Raw genomic sequence first — 18,061 nt, 5'->3', positions numbered from 1 at the left:
ATCATTATAGCATAATACAATGTAATTTTATTAATATATATTATAAATAATTTTAAATTATCTAGTATATATATTTTTCTTTACTATTACAAATTATTTCTATCATTATAACATAATGAAATGTAATTTTATCTTTATTAAAATGTATTATAAATAATTTTTTATTTTTTTTATTTTGATAAAATAATTAAATAAATCAATAATAAATTAATCATTTTAAAATAAAACATCATTGTAATATTCAATAAAATTAATTATAACATTTACTTTTAAACATTTTAGTATTTTAATATAAACTTTGAATAAGAAAATCATTACTTTTAAAAACAATAAAGAAAACAAAACAATCACAATAAACTGATAAAAGACATTAATAAAAATTAAAAGTTTTTTGTTATCAATTAAGAAAAGATAATTTCAACTTCAAAGTACAAAACAAAAATTAAAGAAAATTTTCAACACAGATATGCATTTTAATTTTCCATCAATCCACTATATTAGAAATTTCTTCTGATGCTATAATTGATCTCCTAGTCAAATTGACCTTTCCTTCATTAGTCTTAAACATTTCTTTCTCATCCACCAAATTTAACAATTAAATGGGAAAATAAATTATTATATAAAGCACTCATTCTTTATAAAAAGATTAACAACTATTTTAATATAAGTAGCATGAGTAGCTTGATAACCATATCAAGCTGAGCAATGTCAAAAAAACAAAACTCGGTAAAGTTTGAATCTAATTTCGAGCTTCAAAATTTGAGCTCGAACTTAAGTTTTATATTATATTTTATTCGATTCGATTTAATTATTATTTTATTTTAAAATATTATAATTTGATGTAAAGAACGAAATTTTATAAGTAAAATTCTACTATTAAGCGAAGGCATGTTTTGTTGTGCATCATAAAATCAATAGTTGATCTTGTATTTGAGATTGAAAATTTTAAAAAGTTCACTGCATGTACATGTCCCGATTATGTTTGAATGTTAATGGGTGGTATTAAAATGCTCAAGTTTTACCTACAAAGAGCTCAAGTCAGAATAAAGAATATGACCGATAAGAAAAAGAAGTGATGGGTAATTTGAGGTAGGTAAATGGATCTACTTGAAACTACAATCATATAGGCAACATTCTGTAATGAACATGATTTATCTGATTTGCTAAGTACTTTGGGCTTTATCAAATATTGGAGAGAATTGGCAAGGTTGTTGCTGCTTCATCCGAGCACTAAAATTCATCCTGAACCGAAACATGTTCGTACGAGGCCTACTCAAAGTGCAGCTACCTATTGTAGAAAATGATGGTACTATTCGAGAGTAGCCTTTACAAATCATTGCCACGAGGATAAGGACGCCAGCAAACAGATCTGTGACCGAGGTGCTGGTTCAATGGACTATTACTTTCTAGAGGCTGCTTCTTGGGAAGCTGCTCATGATCTGCAGCAGCGACATTTGAACCTCGAGGACAAGGATCGATTTCAACTGGGGATATTGATTTGAGTTTAATTAAGTAATTAGTAATTCTTTTATGTAACCGTGTTAGTTATAGATGATGATGGGTCAAAACGGATTCAAATGAATTTTTATTTACTTTGAATTTAATCTGATTATTTATATATAATATTTAAATCGATTTGATTTGATTTTTTTTTATATATATGAATTCGACACGATTTGATATTATATAAAATTATATTTGATTCGATTTGAAATTAATAAAATATTATTTTTAATATAAATATAAAATTATATATAAATATAAAATTAATTAATTAATTAAAATTTTTTTTATATATATTAGATCGAATAAAGTCGAGTTTACCTAAAATTAGATCACGATCCAATATCGATTTTTTCTTTTATCACTTAATTCAACCTAATATTCGATTTTCAAAAAAAAAATAATGTTAAAATATCTAATCGAATTGAATCAAAACCCATCAAGTACGAATCAAAATACCTTTTTAGTGTTAGTTGCTCTCAAGTTTTGGAGCCTTATTGTTGTATACATATAAAACATTATTTACAGATTTATTAATTTTATTGATAAAAAAAAAGTATTTAGAAGAAAATTTTGGGAAGATCTCGGAGGAAATTTTATTTTTAATTTTTTAAAATATCTAAAACAAAATTCTAGAGATTTTCAAAAAAAAAAATCTCCTTCTATTTTTTTTTTGTTTTTTCAAATTTTGAGATGTCTATCACACTATCATGAAATGATATTTGTTTAATTTAATTTTTCATAAGTTTTATTTCTTTTTTTTTTTTCGAATAATAAAAGTAATTCTATTGTATTTCGACAATGGCATGCCACATTTACCTCCTTTTTTTTTTTTTTAACTCGACCTTGTTGGCATGCAACATGTACTATTTCTTTTAGCTTCACATTACAATTTCTACTTCTCTAGCACTTGTATGAATAAAATATTTCTACTTTTTATCCTTAAAAAATGAAGCTAAAATATAATATATAGTAAAATTCAATAAAACTAAATTACAATGATAAAATTTAACATTAAATCATAATATAATAACAAATTTACCCTTAATTGGTTATGGAAAGAATGGAATTGCAATTCTCCCAACCATACGACTGGTAAATTTTCAATTTCTTCCATGAGTAATAGAAGGTTTTATTGAACATTGAACTTTATTATTTTTTTCAATAAAATATTTTATTTAAAGGTTTTTCCTTGATTGTTTCTCTTTTTTTTTTTTTTCATTTTTAAAATTTTAAATTTATAAAAAATAAATTAGATTTGTTTTGAATTTTGAATTTTTGTAAAAATATATATTTTTTAATTTTTTTCACTTTTAATTAAAAATTTTAATTTTTTAACAAATTGTTGATATTTTGAATATTTTAAAAATGTCCATATTTTTTAAAATTTGTTATTTTTTTATGTGTTCAAAACTTATATTTTTAATTTTTTAGATTTTTTTTTCTATTCTTTGAATTTTTTAAAAAAATTTTATTTTTAAAATTTTTTGGAATTGTAACTTTATGAGTTTAGGGTGCAAAGAGTATAAATAAATTTCAGGGGTTTGAATTTGGGATATTATTAATATTAGGTATATAAAGTAAAGATTAAGGTGTAAATAGAACTTTCCAATTTTATAATGTTTGCTCAATAATATAATTTTTTTTATACCGTCAAATTGATAATTTTGAGAGATACCCATATAACTGACTTAGAGCTCGTTTGGATGCAGCCAAAACTTCGGTGGGAGGCCAGTTGCTATGCAGTTTTATGCTTATTGCCTGGAGGACACCCAAGCGGGTGGTTGGTGCGATTCGGTGTTGGTCCGTCACCAGCTAGCTTTTTTTGGTTGACTGGATACCGATGAGATTGTTTTTTTGTTTTTCTCCTCCAATAATATTCTAATACCAATTGAATCCTTGCCATTTTTTTTCCTTTGTTATTTTGATTTTGATTTAAAAATTATAAAATAATTTTATTAATTTAATATAAGGAATAAATTCTATTATATAAAACATTTAATAAACAATTTAAATAAATTTTAAAATTTTATTATTACATATAATTTTAATCTAATTCCTTTAATAATATATTTTTTTTATTATCATTTTTTTTATTTTATAACTTAAAAACAGCGGCCTAATGCCGAGTAAGCAAAAACAAAGACAGCAAACGATATCTATCAATCTTGTTGGGAAATCCATCAAGAAGAAAAAGGAAAAATGAATCTCCAAACTCAATCCTTGTCAACCCACTTTCCCCTCCCAGTCTTTCCTTCAAAACCCAAATTCCTTCCTCCAAAACGAACCCCATTTCTCAAAACCTCCTTCAAATTATGCTCGGTTTCCGCTGTTTCAGTCCCAACAACAACCCGTGCCATCGGCAACCACAAGCCATTTCCAGCTGAGGTTTCCAGGACCATCATGGAATTGTCTTGTATGGGGACCCTCTCCACTATAGCCCAAGATGGCTGGCCCTTGAGCGTTGGTGTGAAGTTTGCTGTGGATCCTGAGGGGACCCCTGTTTTGTGCTTGGCTCAGGCTTCTAGGCTGCTCTCTCTTGATAAGCGCTCTGCCCTCCATGTTCAGGTCAATTTTGTTACACCCATATGTCTTTCTGTAATTTTATGATCTTTCTTTTGTTTGATAAGGTTAAAAAATGTAATGCTAAGAGTTTTTGGATGTATAGTTGTAGATATTCTTATTGATATGATTTGCTTTCAATCAGTTAGAGCAGTGTGGGTTGCGGACTCCTCAGTGCACGATACAGGGCAGTCTTGACAAACCAGCAGATCCAATGGTCTTGAGAGTAAGTTTTTTCTGTTTTGAAGTTGACATTTATTACTTCATTCATAACTTATACAAGATGTGACGTTTAACCATAATTATGTGGCCGAAGAATCAGGATATTATTTTGAGACTAATCTTTGAGACATCTAATGTTTTTCTTTAGCTGCAACAACTTTCTCATCATGTAGAAGCTTTACCTTTTATATGTGTGCCTTGCCCTTGTATATGTTGTTTTCTTTATGTAGGATTCATAGCTGTGTTTATTTCTGATTTTTAATCATAGTGAATTTTAAATTTTAGAGTTTTCTTCCAATTCTTCAAATAGTTTATTAATTGTTCTGTGCTTTCTTGATTCAAATACAAGCTTCAGATAAAGCTGATTGGATTGTCTGATAAGAGCTTGTTTGGCCCAGTTGGAACTTCTGTGTGAAGTATATATATATATATTTTAAGTAGAAATGTTCCAGAAATGCTGTAAAGAAAAGTTAAGATGGCGTTTTGTTAACTTGATCAGAAGCATTGTAAGATGTAATATTTTTGTGAAAATGTTGTGAAGGGCTGAAATTACTAAAAGTTTGTTGAAGCACTTCATTGCAAAATCATGTAAGTTCTAACATGAATAGAATAAAGTGAAAGAATTATAGAATGAGGATCGAACTTGAGTGGAATTTCCATCTTTTTCAGCTACAAGACTTTGTTTTTTCAAAGCTACAAGACTTTTGCTTAAACTTTGTGATCCATTTGAGTTTTCTTGTACCCAATTGTTATGAAAATAATTCTTAATCTTTTCCCCTTTTGTTATTTTAATAACTTCCAAATGTTTTATATTCTTTTCCTATTATTTTTTGGGTTAGATTATTGATGAAAATGAGAGGTAGCTGGTAAGCGTGTAATCATTGAAGATGCCAATTGAGGGCAACAATTTATGGTAACATGCGTATTCTCTTGTTTCCTGTCTGTCTCTCTTTTTGAATTTGCTCTGAACCTAATTCAACTTTCTTATTCGGAATTTAAATTGATATTGCTCCCTCAGCATGTTTCTTACAAGTAGAAGTCCAACGTTTGATGCATTTTCTGTGTCTGCCTCTGCTGAACAGTTATCACTTTGCTCCCTTTTCATCTCTCTTTTGTTAGAATAGGGTCTGAGTCTAAATCAACTTTCTATTTGAATTTTAAATTGAATATCTCCTTCTCAGCGGCTTGACTCAACATGGAAGAAGAGGTTTGGAGAAGAAGTAGATGAAAACAATCTATATATTGTTGATGTAGAAAGAGTACTTCAGATAGAAGACTTCAACGAGGTATTCTGTTTTGTTGACTTGTATGCTTTATGTGTAATAATTTTTAGCCTACTGACTTCTGTTAGAATGTTTTATTTTAATTAATAGTAATATATTCAAATGTATTAATTCTAGTATGCTTTCTGTAACTCTTGAAGGATGGTATATGGGTCACTTCGTTAGCTTATAAAAATGCAAATCCTGATCCACTTCGAGACTTTGCTGACGGAATTGTCAATGAAATTAATACAAATAACATGGAAGATGTCCACCGGTTTTGCAATGTATATGTTGATTTGGACTTCCAGGTGCATATCAATCCATTATCCCTTTTTTAGATAATTTCTACTTCAGTGTTGATTGTTGATTACTGCTTATCTAGAATTCTGTGTTAGAAATCAGCAATTCAGTCTCATCCAATCTCTTTCTCCTTTTTTTTTTTTTTTTTTTAAATGAGAGGGTATATATTGCTTAAGATTTCATTTGTTTTATAGTTGCCTTAAGAAAACCTAAATCCAAATTCTTTTCATTCACTGGCACCCTTGTTAGGCTTTCTAATCTTTTAGTTGGTTTAAAAAATGTGAAATTTACAGAAACTATGTCACAGCGGAAACAAAGCATGATCTGGCTCTTGCTTCCTTTAAGCTTTTTTTTTTTTTTTTTTAAGATTTGTAAGATGCTTGAAATTTATAATTTCCTATAGCCATTGAGGTTAGGAAGGAATTTAAATGTTGTGTTGAGTTTTGTCTGCTGCTAAGGATTGGAGTATCATCTGTAATCAGTAATGGAATACATTGGTTGTGCATAATCGGGACCAAGTAGCTGATATGCTTTGTTTTAAGATGACACTAACAGTTGTAAAATTGTTGAATATAATTGTTTGGACAACGATGGAATTGACTTATTCAATTGCTAATTTATCATAGTGCTTCTGGTTTTGGATTTATGTAAATATTGTTCTCAAATATGAAGAGTTAAAAATCTGAGAGAGAGAGAGAGAGAGAGAGAGATTATGCAATGCATCTTTACCTACAATGTCTGTCTTGTCTACAAATTTCATCATGCTTCGGGTTCTTCCAACTGTCTTAAATACATTCTGCAAAAGTTTATTATGTCATTTCATTTGTTTATTATGTTATTATGAATGGTAAACTCCACATACACTCCCTGTAACCTCATATGTTTATTATGTTATTATGAAGGTAATTTTGTAATTTCACTGATATCTTGTTGATTTTTGACAATATAACCATCTTTTGGTTATAAGTGAACCATAAGTTTATAAGTGAGAAAAATTTTTCCCAGGGGATGTAAGTGGGAAACTCACGAACTACAAGAGTTTACCCTATTGTGAAAGACTAAACGTTCATAAACTGGTATTAGCATGTTTTGTATAATCTACACCGGTATTCATAACATCTTATGAGTACCAGTGACGCTGAACTATCTAATGTGACATAAAGTTGCATGCTTGCCTATTACCTGCAATGTAGATTCAGACTTAAGTTTTGTCTCATACTCTTATGGGATTCCATATGGCATAGCAGGTATCGGATGCAAAGATGATATGGGTTGATCGTCTTGGCTTTGATCTGCGGATTTACTCTCCTCGGAATGGTGTATTTGAGGTTCGAATTCCTTTTCCCCATGAAGTGTCTGATGAGAAAGGTGCTAAGTCATCATTCAATGGTATGTCTCAAATTGCTTGGGAGGTGGAGAAAAATTTCCATGTCCCTGACTTTCAGAAGGTGAAACAATTAAAACAAATTACATAAATTGTCTCATGAATTTATTTTAAGTGTTTTTGATTCAAATTCAAATAACACATAAGTAATTTGATATGTTTACATTGTAAATGTTATGAATTAATATATAATTATTACAATTCAAATGAACAAAAGAACACATTATCTTATGCTTTATTGGTTTGTTTGATATATAAAATTATAATAAGATAAAATGATATTATGAATAGAATTAAATTAAATAATATAATTTTTTTTTGTGGTTGATGTTTGCAAATATTATAATAAAATAATTTTATTTATTAATCAAAATTATACTTTTTTAAATTTTATATAATTTAAATTATTATATAATTTTTAAAGATATAATAAAATATGTAAATTTAATTTCATAAATTAAAAATAATTTTTTTTATTTTGAGAGAAGTGAATGATCTAATGTTAAGATGATGAATTATTTTTGTAATTTTATCTTTTTTTTTTATATAAATCAAATATAATATAAAATAATTATCATTTTATGCGCTAATCATATGCTATAAGTAATACTAATTTAATGAATTAAGTTGTTGATTTTGATTCTGTTAACCATTTTTTTTTTGTTGTTTTTGAAAATAATATAAAGAAGTGATCACTTCTTTATATTCACAATTCTTTTCTTAAATAAATGCGTTTGTTTAAATCACAATTCAGTTTTGAAGAATGTTAATCACATTTATCATCAGAGTTATTAAAAGGAATCCCAATCAGGAAACTAGTTTCAAAAACTCCGAACTTGAATCTGATTAAAACGCGAAATGATTAAAAAAGAATTTTGTTTAAAAAGTCCCGAAAACCCGATCAGACTGAAATAACAAGAGAATGCAACCATTAAAATGATTAAAAAATTAAATGTGAATTCAATAATCTGATTCTTGAATCTTGAAAGTGTCGATACTTAAAATTATCAAATTGAATTCAAAAATTTTAAATCTTAACCCAAACTAAGTTATCATTCCTTTTGCATCCTCTTCCAAAATAATCTCATTCCACCCTTCTTCTGAAGCATATTCAGCTGCTTTTGATGCGGCAATCCCCTCAATTATTGTTGCATCCTTAATTCCTGTAATGAGTATGGATGTAGTTCACAAAACCCTTCCATGGTGGTTTCTGGCAATCAATCCCATGCTTCCAACTCTTATCCAGATTTAGTGCTCCCTCAAAATTAATTTTCTCTTCGTACTCCTCCGGTGCACTTTATTTGACTTCAACTCTTATGGCTTTGACTAAGATTTTTGCATGAGCAGAATCAATTTTCTGCAGTTATATATCAATAAAATGAACAGTTTCTTGGCTCTCCCTAGTCTTTCCATTTTTAATGAACTCGTTTCGATTGAACCATATAGCCCAGCACATTACCATAATACGTCTCAGCTTTTCCATTCTTGTGTTAACCAGCATTACAAACCGCTCAACCAGATTTAGTCCTTTGGATTCCAGCCACTCTGCTCTATATCCCCTTCGATGAATGGCAGTCTTTTGTTGTGTGTATGATAGATTCTTCATCCTCCTAGCACCGTGGGCATAGTGTACCAGCCATTATCCTCCTTTGCTGCAGTCTTTCATATGTGGGTAAAGCCTGATTTCCCATTCTCCAAGCAAAAATTTTTATCTTGCTTGGAAGTGAAAGCTGCCATAATCTCTCCCAATTTGGACTGTTGTTGTTTCCTGTTGTCTCTACCCCCATTCCCTCTAGTACAGCAGCTTCCCATTCTGGTATTTTTAGAGCTTCATGAATATTTTGTGGGACTTTGAGTTATCTCAGTTTTTCCTATCACGGCACGAAATGCTGTAAACAAACGACTTTAAGATAAATAATTAGACAATAGGTGTTGAATGTAAGATCTTACACCTTTCCTAAATGTTATAGGTATGTTTAGATTGTCAGGTGGAGTATTCACTGGTGGTGCAATAGGCTTAACACTTTTTGATTCAAAATTTACTAGCAGATGAGTATTCACTAGTGATGGTGTTGTTGGCTCAACATTTTTTGATTCAAAATTTACTTGTGGATCAGATTTTTGACAATGTGACTCGGGTACAAAAGTTTGTACTTCCTAAGATTGTGGTTTACGTCGTGAATAAACATGGAACTTTGTTTTTTGTTGAGGACTAAGCATAAATGAATCTCTCCCTATTTCCAACTTAACTTCTATCAGTGACACAATAAGAATAGTTGATGTTATAAGAAGTGGAGTAGAAAAATCTCAAAACTTATTTTCACCTAATATCTCCCTCTAAAGAGCTGGTTTTGGGTAAAATAGTTGATTTTCAAAGAATGTGGCATCTAATGAGACAAATGTTTGTTTTATGGATGAATAATGGCACTTATACTCTTTTTGAGTAGGAAAGTTTCCAATAAATATACATTTTATATCTCTAGGTTTTAGTTTCTCACGAGAAGGACTTTTATTTAGAACAATAGATGTGCAATCAAAGACTTTTAGGGGTAAAAAAATAAACAACCTAGTTTGTGAATAGGAGTCAAGTAACATGTTCAATAGTGTTTTGAAATTGAGAATCCTATTAGGAAGTCTATCGATCAAGTATAAAGCTGCTAAAATAACATCTCCTCAAAAAAATTTAGGAACATTATTGGTAAATATCATAGCACGAGCAACTTCTAATAGATGACAATTTTTATATTCTGCATCCACATTTTGTTGGGAGGCGTTAACATAAGAACTTTGGTGAAAAATCCCATTTTCTTTTAGATAATCATAAAAAATTGAATTAAAGTATTTCTTCTCATTATATGTGCAGATAATTTGGATTTGAGCTAAAAATTGTATTTGAATCATTTTTGAAATTGTTGAAAAATTGTCTTAACATCAGATTTATCTTTTAATAAGTAAACCCAATAAATTTGTGTGTGATCATCTATAAAAGTCATGAACCACCTAATTCTAGTTATATTATTTTCCTGTGAAAGGCCTCAAATATCACTATAAACTAATGAAAAAGGTTTAGAGAATTTATATGGATGACTAATATGAATGTGTTTGACAAGTTGACAAGTTTCACAATGAAAGGAATGGACATCTTTATTCTGAAAAAGATAAGGAAAAAGACCTTTTAGATATGAAAAGTTAAAAAGTCCTAATTTATTATGTCATAACATAATTTCACCATAAATAAGAATAGATTCATCATTTAAAGCCAAAGTTTGTTTATTCACTTATTGAGGGTCATGAAACTAGTACAAGCCTTCATGTTATTTAGCATTGCCAATTATCCTCTCCGACAGTAAATCTTAAAACTCACAATATAAAGGATAGACCTTAGCTACACAATTCAAGTCTTTTGTTAATTTACTTATAGACACTAAATTACATGCTAAATTAGGAACATACAAGATTGAAAATAGTGTCATATTAGAGATTTTAATATTTCCTTTTTCAGCAATAAAAGATAGTGATCCATCAGCAATACGAATCTTAAGATTTCCAGAACATGAATTATATGTTGAAAACAATTCATGGCATCCAGTCATAGGGTCAGACACCCTAGAATTTATAATCTAAAATTTCTTAATATATGATTTTGCACCCAAAGTAGAGAGATAGTTTATCTTTTTGTGCATTGTGCACTTTGGTGTAGAAGCGATAATTGTTTCAAAATTCACTTCTGATGCACTCTTGAAAGAGACTAATTATGGCTATTTTGGCCATTAGAACTGAAAAAAGAATAAAACTATACAAAGGAACCAACATTTACAGAAAAATTCATAAAATCATGACACAATCATCTCAATATAGAAACAAATAAAATTAAGTAATGACCAGGACAATAAATCCCAACAAATCAGGAAATAGATCCTGATTGCTGTCAATAGAGGTGTTAGCAGAATTGTTAGTTACTATTCGCACTCGTCTAAAGGCAGCCGTTGTTTATATTATGGTTTTTAGGTGTGTTAACTCTCTCTAGTGTATGCACATCTGTAAAATGCATCTGTGCCTGTATGTGTCTGTCATATCTGTGTCTGTGTACACATTGTTAACTGATACAGTTCTTGTAATTGTTGTTCTTTGATATTTATTTCATAGGTCCCAACATGGAGCCCACTTGTGGTGAAGGCTGTGCCAAATACTGCGCGAGTTGCTCCTTATTGATTTGGGATGTCTGTTCGTTTGATGAGAAATATCTGCTTGTGGAAGGAAATACTGGTATTGCCTGTTTTAGAGAAGCTTGCTCTTGATGAGCTTTTGTATGGAAAATTTTTACCTCATGTTCGATGCATTACTTCAGTCACAAGGACAGAACGGATTGTAGCTTCTTTATCTGGGGTGTGAGCAGGCACAAATGTCTCACGAGGTTCCAGGTACGAATGGTATCTATTTGTACTGTATAGCAAAAGGTTAATCAGGTTGCATTAAGTTTCCTTAATCACTCTCTCTTCAACTGCTGTAATCACTATGATCCATCTGTATGCCTATTGAACTGAGTAAATTTTGAGCAAGCGTGGTCCAATTATGGTTTGCACTGCCTTATAATCTACGAATTTAATTAAATATCTAACACCTGCTCCTGTCATCCCCAGCAGACTCCCACAGTGGATTATTGTTCATTTTATCTGTGTTCTATCCTTTCTCTCTTTCTCTTTTGTGCTACAAACATTGTTTTACTCTTTACTTCTTTTCAAAACTACGCGTGCCACTTGAAATACTCACACAGACACACAACTCACACTCGATCATAGAAGTTGACATGCATAATTAGAACATAATGGTAGCGGCTTTCCTTTGTTTTCACTTTTCATCTTTTAAATGACATATACTGCAAGGGTACTGGTTTAGGTATATTTTAACTTAATTAAAATGAATTCCTCCACTCTGAGGCTTCCCTCCTGGTCTGTCTCATGATTATTTTTTTTTTTAAATGTACAGTAGCAAGTTGCAACCACTGGTGGATTATTTGTTTTTGTTAGGAAAAACATTGGAGAGAAGACATGCATCAGGTGTGAGTGGAACTGAGACTGGTGGACTACCTTGTCGGTTGAAGAAAATGTTGGTTGAGCTAAATAAGTACGACAGTGCAAGGGATATAACAAGGGGGTTTTATCTCAAGGAAGCATTATGAACTATGCTGTTAAGGATATGATATGATTAGCCTGACCGAGTGAAACTAGTTACAATTATTGCCCACGAGCTAAAGAGAGGTATTGGGTATGCTCTAATAATATGGCAATAGATCACCGTTGAAACTTCAATTCTGAGGGTGGCTCTACTGAGCATAGGTTGGGCTGTAATTAGGTGCGCTCCCCCCTATTGCTTTTCCCTCCCCACTTTCTACTGTTTCTTCCCTCTTTTTCTGTTTAACAATTTACCTTGGACCTCCAATCTTGAGATGGAAGTATGTGCTCTCTCTGATCTTCATTAGTCTTCTAAGTTCTAATTGGAAGCCCTTTTGAGTTTTATGAAAAACCATTGTAATATTTTGGGACGCCATAAAATTCTTTTGGTAGTGTTTCTAGTCCAATTTTGTTGCTACTTGCTAAGCATTTTGTTTCTCTTCTGCTAAGTGTATGAGATAGTAATAGGATATTTACTTCTAGGATTCTGGTAACCTTCCATTCTAATTAATGATTCAGATGGTAAGTGTATAATGTTAGAGGCTTTCTGCATTTCCAGGTGACATTTCTTATCATTGCATTTCACTTTACTCTCATGTACAATATGATACTTATTAAGTAAGCGATAGGTGCCTCTTAACGTATTTTTTAAAAAGTTAGCTTTTGATACATGCGTAATATACGCATAATTTTTATTTTTTAAAATTTATTTTGGTAAATAATTTTTATACTATAATAATAATAATAATAATAATAATAATAATAATAATAATAATAATCATTTAATTTTGATTTTCGTATAATATAAGTAAAATTTGATAATTTTTTATACAATTTTAATTTTGATAACTTTTAATAAAATTTTTTATTATGCTATCATTGATTTACTACTTAATTTTTTATTATTTAGTATAAAATTATCATTGATTTATCACTAAATTATCTATGATACACTATCAAGTTATTACAGATTTATATTAAATTATGCATGATTTATTATTAGGTTATCATTGATTAATTATTATGTTATGGATGATTTACTACTAAGTTATATTGATTTACTTTTAAGTTTTTAATAATTAACTACTAAATTATTTATGATTTACTACTATCAATTAATTACTATTAAACTAAAACTGATTTACTATTAAATAATTACTAATTTACTATTTGGTTATTATTAATTTATTATTAAGTTATCAATAATTAGTTACTAAATTATCACATATTTTTTGTTAAGTTATCTTTGATTTAGTATTATGTTATTATATGTTTACAACTATATTATAATTAATTTACCTTTAAGATATTATGCATATATTATTGTATTATTATTGATTTACTAAAAAATTATCAATTACTTACTACTAATTTATTATTAATTTACTATTAAATTATCACTAATTTACTACTAAATTATCAATGATTATTACTAAATTATACTAATTATATTTAAGGTTTTAATGATTAATTACTAAGTTATTAATTATTTATTAATATGTTATTATTGATTTGTGTTTATCCAAAGAGAAATTAATCATAATGTATGCTAGAGGATATAATTTGTAAGGTAATGAAAGAAAGAAGAAAAAAATTCAAACTTGAAATACATAAGTAAATGTTCTAAAATTACTATCCGTAGTTTCACATGTAATAATAAGTTAAAATCATAACTTTTTATATTAATGTAAGTATTAAAACTAAAATTATTAAATATATGCAATATATTAAGTAAATATTTTAAAGATATTCTTCAAAGTTTTTAGTTTATTGTAAAATAATACATATTAAGATAAGTTTTATTAATAATTTGATTAAATTATTAGTATATGTATTTTCATAACTGATAGCAAAATAAAATTGCATATAAAATATTGAAAAATTTTGAAGTGCTTTGTCACTAATAGAAATAATAAACTTTGCTTTATGTTTTTATTTTTAAGTATACAATTTTGGGTAAATTTTTTTTTTATATATATGATAAAAGTAATGAGAACAAATTTACTAAATAAAATTTATAAAAATAAACAAAAATAATTTTAAAAAATATTAAATTCACAATAATTACCTTTGCATTCTTCATAAACAATTTCTTTTATTACACAAAATGATGGTTTTTTTTTAATTGTTGCTTCATTCTAGTTACTATTATTAAAAATAATTTTTTTGATATTTTGATACCAATCATCTTCTCTATTTGGAAAGAGTAAAGAATATTTCCTATTCTCCATAAAAAAAATTTCTTCTACTAAATAAAAATATTATATATTTTTAATTATTGCTTCATGTTATTCCCATTATTGAAATTGATTTTTTTTTTCATATTTTGATTCCAATCAACTTTTTCATTTGTAAAGAGTAAAAAATACCGTAAGGAGTTATAACAACACAAATAAAGTTTAACTTTATATTATTTTCATGAATAAGTTTAAACTATGATATTAGCTCTTTTAAATAAAATATTTGAATTAGTTTTCTCAACCTATATAGCAGCAACTTGATCAACAAATGAATAATTATATACTTGTTAATTTATATTAATATTTTTATAATATGAATTTTAAAATCCTTAAAAAAGAAATATTCTTTAATCTCTGCAAAACTTGGGTATAGAATTTTTTTTTTCTAAAATTATCATTAGTATCTTATCACTTTTGCACTTACATTTTTATTGTTGTGTTGTTATCAATGTCATAAAAATATATCTAAAATAACATAGATTAATTAACTCAAATTTGAAATAATTTAAAACTCAAATTCAGTATAAAATTTTTTTTACTCGTTTTAAATTTTAATTTAATTAAAAATAATATAATACACATAATTAAAAAAAATGAACTAACTTGACTTAATTTCAATTGATTTTAAAAAATCAACAACTTGATGGTTATTTAAAACCCGAAATAAGTGAACATAACTAAAATCCGAATCGAAATAGTAACCCAATCAAAATCTAACATTAGTTATTTATCTTTCATAATAATTTAAAAGTTTTTATTCAAACTTTTTTTCGTTAATCTTCAATATTTTATTTTTATTGTCTTTGTAGTTGAATTAGTTAATTAATTTTAAGATTATTTTTAAAGTAAAATTGCAATTATGAGTAATTGAGTATATTTCTTTTATTATTTAATTTTGGATGATTTGAATCTAACTTTTTAAATAAAGAGAAGTATGTATCAATTATTGAGTCAAATTTACTCAGATGCATAAGTGAATAATTGAATATACTATAAATAGAAGTAGATAATAAAACTTGACTCAATCTAATTGGTTGCGGATCCTAAGTCTAAAATCCAACTCAAAGTTATAAAAAGCCAAAATTCAAAATAATTGAAATACTAAATACACAATTAAATAAAGATTTATCAAATGAATTTTGTTAATTAATACTTTTAAATCACTTTTAACTTTAGTTAAATTATAATTTATAATAATTTTTATTTTAGATGTAAAATGATAATTAACTTGATGAATTTCAATTCTTTTTTAACAAATATTACTTAACATGGTAACCTTAAAAATTTTGATACAACAGTGAATATTCTTTAACTGATATAAAAAAAAAAAAATAATTGTACAATGTTTCTTCAAATAAAATAATTTTATATTAATCCTAAAGAAATTTGAAACCAATACATTTTTATATTTTTCATTGAAATATCATATAGCACTAACCGTCTTTTCAATAATTTGATTTTCGGGTATGTTCATATGATTCCCAGCCATATCGTACCTTTTTTAATGTAATCATTATTATTTCATTGAATTCTTTAATTCCTTAAAATGAAAATTTTTTTTCAATTAATTAAACAAGCATGTAGACATTAATTATTATGTCAAAATATTTCTTTTTATAGACAAAAAAATACAAATAAAAAAAATTCAACTACCTATTTATTGTGCACATAAAATTATAAATTTAATTGTACATTATAATTTTTTTTTTTTATTTTTGTCAAACTTTTCATTTCTAAAACTAAACCTTTTAATGTATAACTTTTATTCTTTATTTTTTCAAAAATTATTAGTTAGATTTTAATTGTTCTTTAAATATTCAACAAATTTCTTTTAATTGTAAAAAGAAATTTTTATTTTTATTTAATTACATTACTATTATTTTATTTAACATTAATTTTTTTATTAAATTTTTGTCAATTCACCTTATTTTTATATCAACCCCTCCAAAGTAAAAAAGCGGTTTCGCCCCTGATAGTTTGGATTTGAGTCAATGGTTGGAAATTTCTTTTTGTCGATCTTGATTTTCATAGAAAGTCAAGTCAAAAACTATGGTACTAGATGCATAAGAGTGACTCGAAATCAAACTAGTGTCACAGAATTTCTTAGCTTAGATACGATATGGCTGGGAATCATATGAACATACCCGAAAAAGGTTTTGTATAGCTTTTATTATTTTTTTACGTATTCAAAATTATAATAATATTTATTTATCAATTGACTTTTGAATAAGTTAACGAATTATTAAAAATTGCATATTCAAAAGAGGTTATGTGCATAATTATTTTTTTTAGTTAAGTAAACATAAGGAAAGAGATTCAATGGCATATTAGGAATTTAAAAAAAAAACTATAGTAATACCTGTGGCCATGATATAATATCACATTGGCAGATGTAAAGTACCAGAAGTTGAACCCCGTGCCAAAATCTGAGTAGGTTTAGTAAACTTGGTGGTTATCGATTTGGGTAGGTATGGTTGGTGCCTGTAGGATGTGCTACTGCCCTCTATATCCCTAGCAGTAGGACAGAATCAGACAAATAAGTACCTTTGGTAATGTAGTTAACCAATTGGTTTGGGAGGGCTCTGTGTTTTGAATGTCAAATTGTCCCTCCCACTTTTGTCAGTGGGTCGATTGGAATGGAACCAAAGTACAGGAAGATCATTGAAGCGGTAGGCAATGAGCGGGTGAGAGGAGGGAAAGCCTTGAAGTTTTAAAAATCTGGTTGAGTTTGGCAGCTAATTCATGAAGAGGATGAAATCTATATGGATGCCTAGACTCTAGACTAGACTAGAAGCCTAGACATTGTTGGCTGATAATTTCGTAGCAACTTTTTTGTCAGTGGCTTGGCATTCTGAGGACATGCGTTTAAATGTAAAAGAAGGGCCAAAATAATAAGAATTAAAAAATATTATAATATATTTTTATTTAATTTAATTATTGTAATTCAGTTTTCTCAATCGATTCAGGTATCAAAATCCAAATTTACCTATAATTTCCTCTTAAATCAAATAAGCCGATCCAAATTTACCTAATATAGTATATTTTTATCGGTTTAAATGCTCTCTAATAGTTAAATGTTATTTGGTTTATTTGGTTCTGTCAGCTCATCTAGGTTCTCACCTAACTCTCACCATACGAAGTAAAAAAACAAAAACACAATCATTCCAAGGAAGAAAGCTCACCTTTTAAGCCAAAAGCAACTTTGATTTCTTGCGGTAGAAACTAAACAAATAAATAGGGTAATCAAGAAATCCGAGCATAAGACATGAGTTTGTGAACTGCCCCAGCAACTACTGTTGTCGACTGTAAGAGGCCTACCGTTTTTTAAATGTTCAGATGGACAGCAGTCATTCATATGACATTCCACATATATGAATTCACGAAAAGAAAAAAGGATAAAAATGGCCCAGTTTT

The 18,061-nt window shown here is 28.0% G+C and overlaps 1 protein-coding gene across 1 annotated transcript; it reads left to right on the top strand.

Annotated features, from left to right (window-relative positions):
- The first annotated feature begins 3,623 nt into the window (after positions 1-3,623).
- Positions 3,624-7,467, top strand: PGR7 (proton gradient regulation 7). Its single transcript, XM_022869041.2, has 5 exons — positions 3,624-4,071; positions 4,211-4,291; positions 5,469-5,573; positions 5,711-5,860; positions 7,100-7,467. The coding sequence occupies exons 1-5, from the start codon at positions 3,706-3,708 to the stop codon at positions 7,325-7,327; spliced, it is 930 nt and encodes a 309-aa protein (XP_022724776.2). The 5' UTR covers positions 3,624-3,705; the 3' UTR covers positions 7,328-7,467.
- Positions 7,468-18,061: the final 10,594 nt, after the last annotated feature.

Source organism: Durio zibethinus, chromosome 28, assembly GCF_047325235.1.
Source record: "Durio zibethinus cultivar Kanyao isolate XHJ-2024 chromosome 28, ASM4732523v1, whole genome shotgun sequence".
Classification (NCBI taxonomy): domain Eukaryota; kingdom Viridiplantae; phylum Streptophyta; class Magnoliopsida; order Malvales; family Malvaceae; genus Durio; species Durio zibethinus.
The sequence above is the reverse complement of the archived record's forward strand: the minus strand, read 5'-3'. Positions and strand labels throughout refer to the sequence as shown.

Excerpts from the sequence above, each read along its gene's own strand:
- PGR7 (XM_022869041.2), top strand. The coding sequence starts at position 3,706 with ATGAATCTCCAAACTCAATCCTTGTCAACCCACTTTCCCCTCCCAGTC. Across the intron at positions 4,072-4,210 it reads GCTCTGCCCTCCATGTTCAG|TTAGAGCAGTGTGGGTTGCG; the intron begins GTCAATTTTGTT and ends GCTTTCAATCAG. Across the intron at positions 5,574-5,710 it reads AGATAGAAGACTTCAACGAG|GATGGTATATGGGTCACTTC; the intron begins GTATTCTGTTTT and ends TAACTCTTGAAG.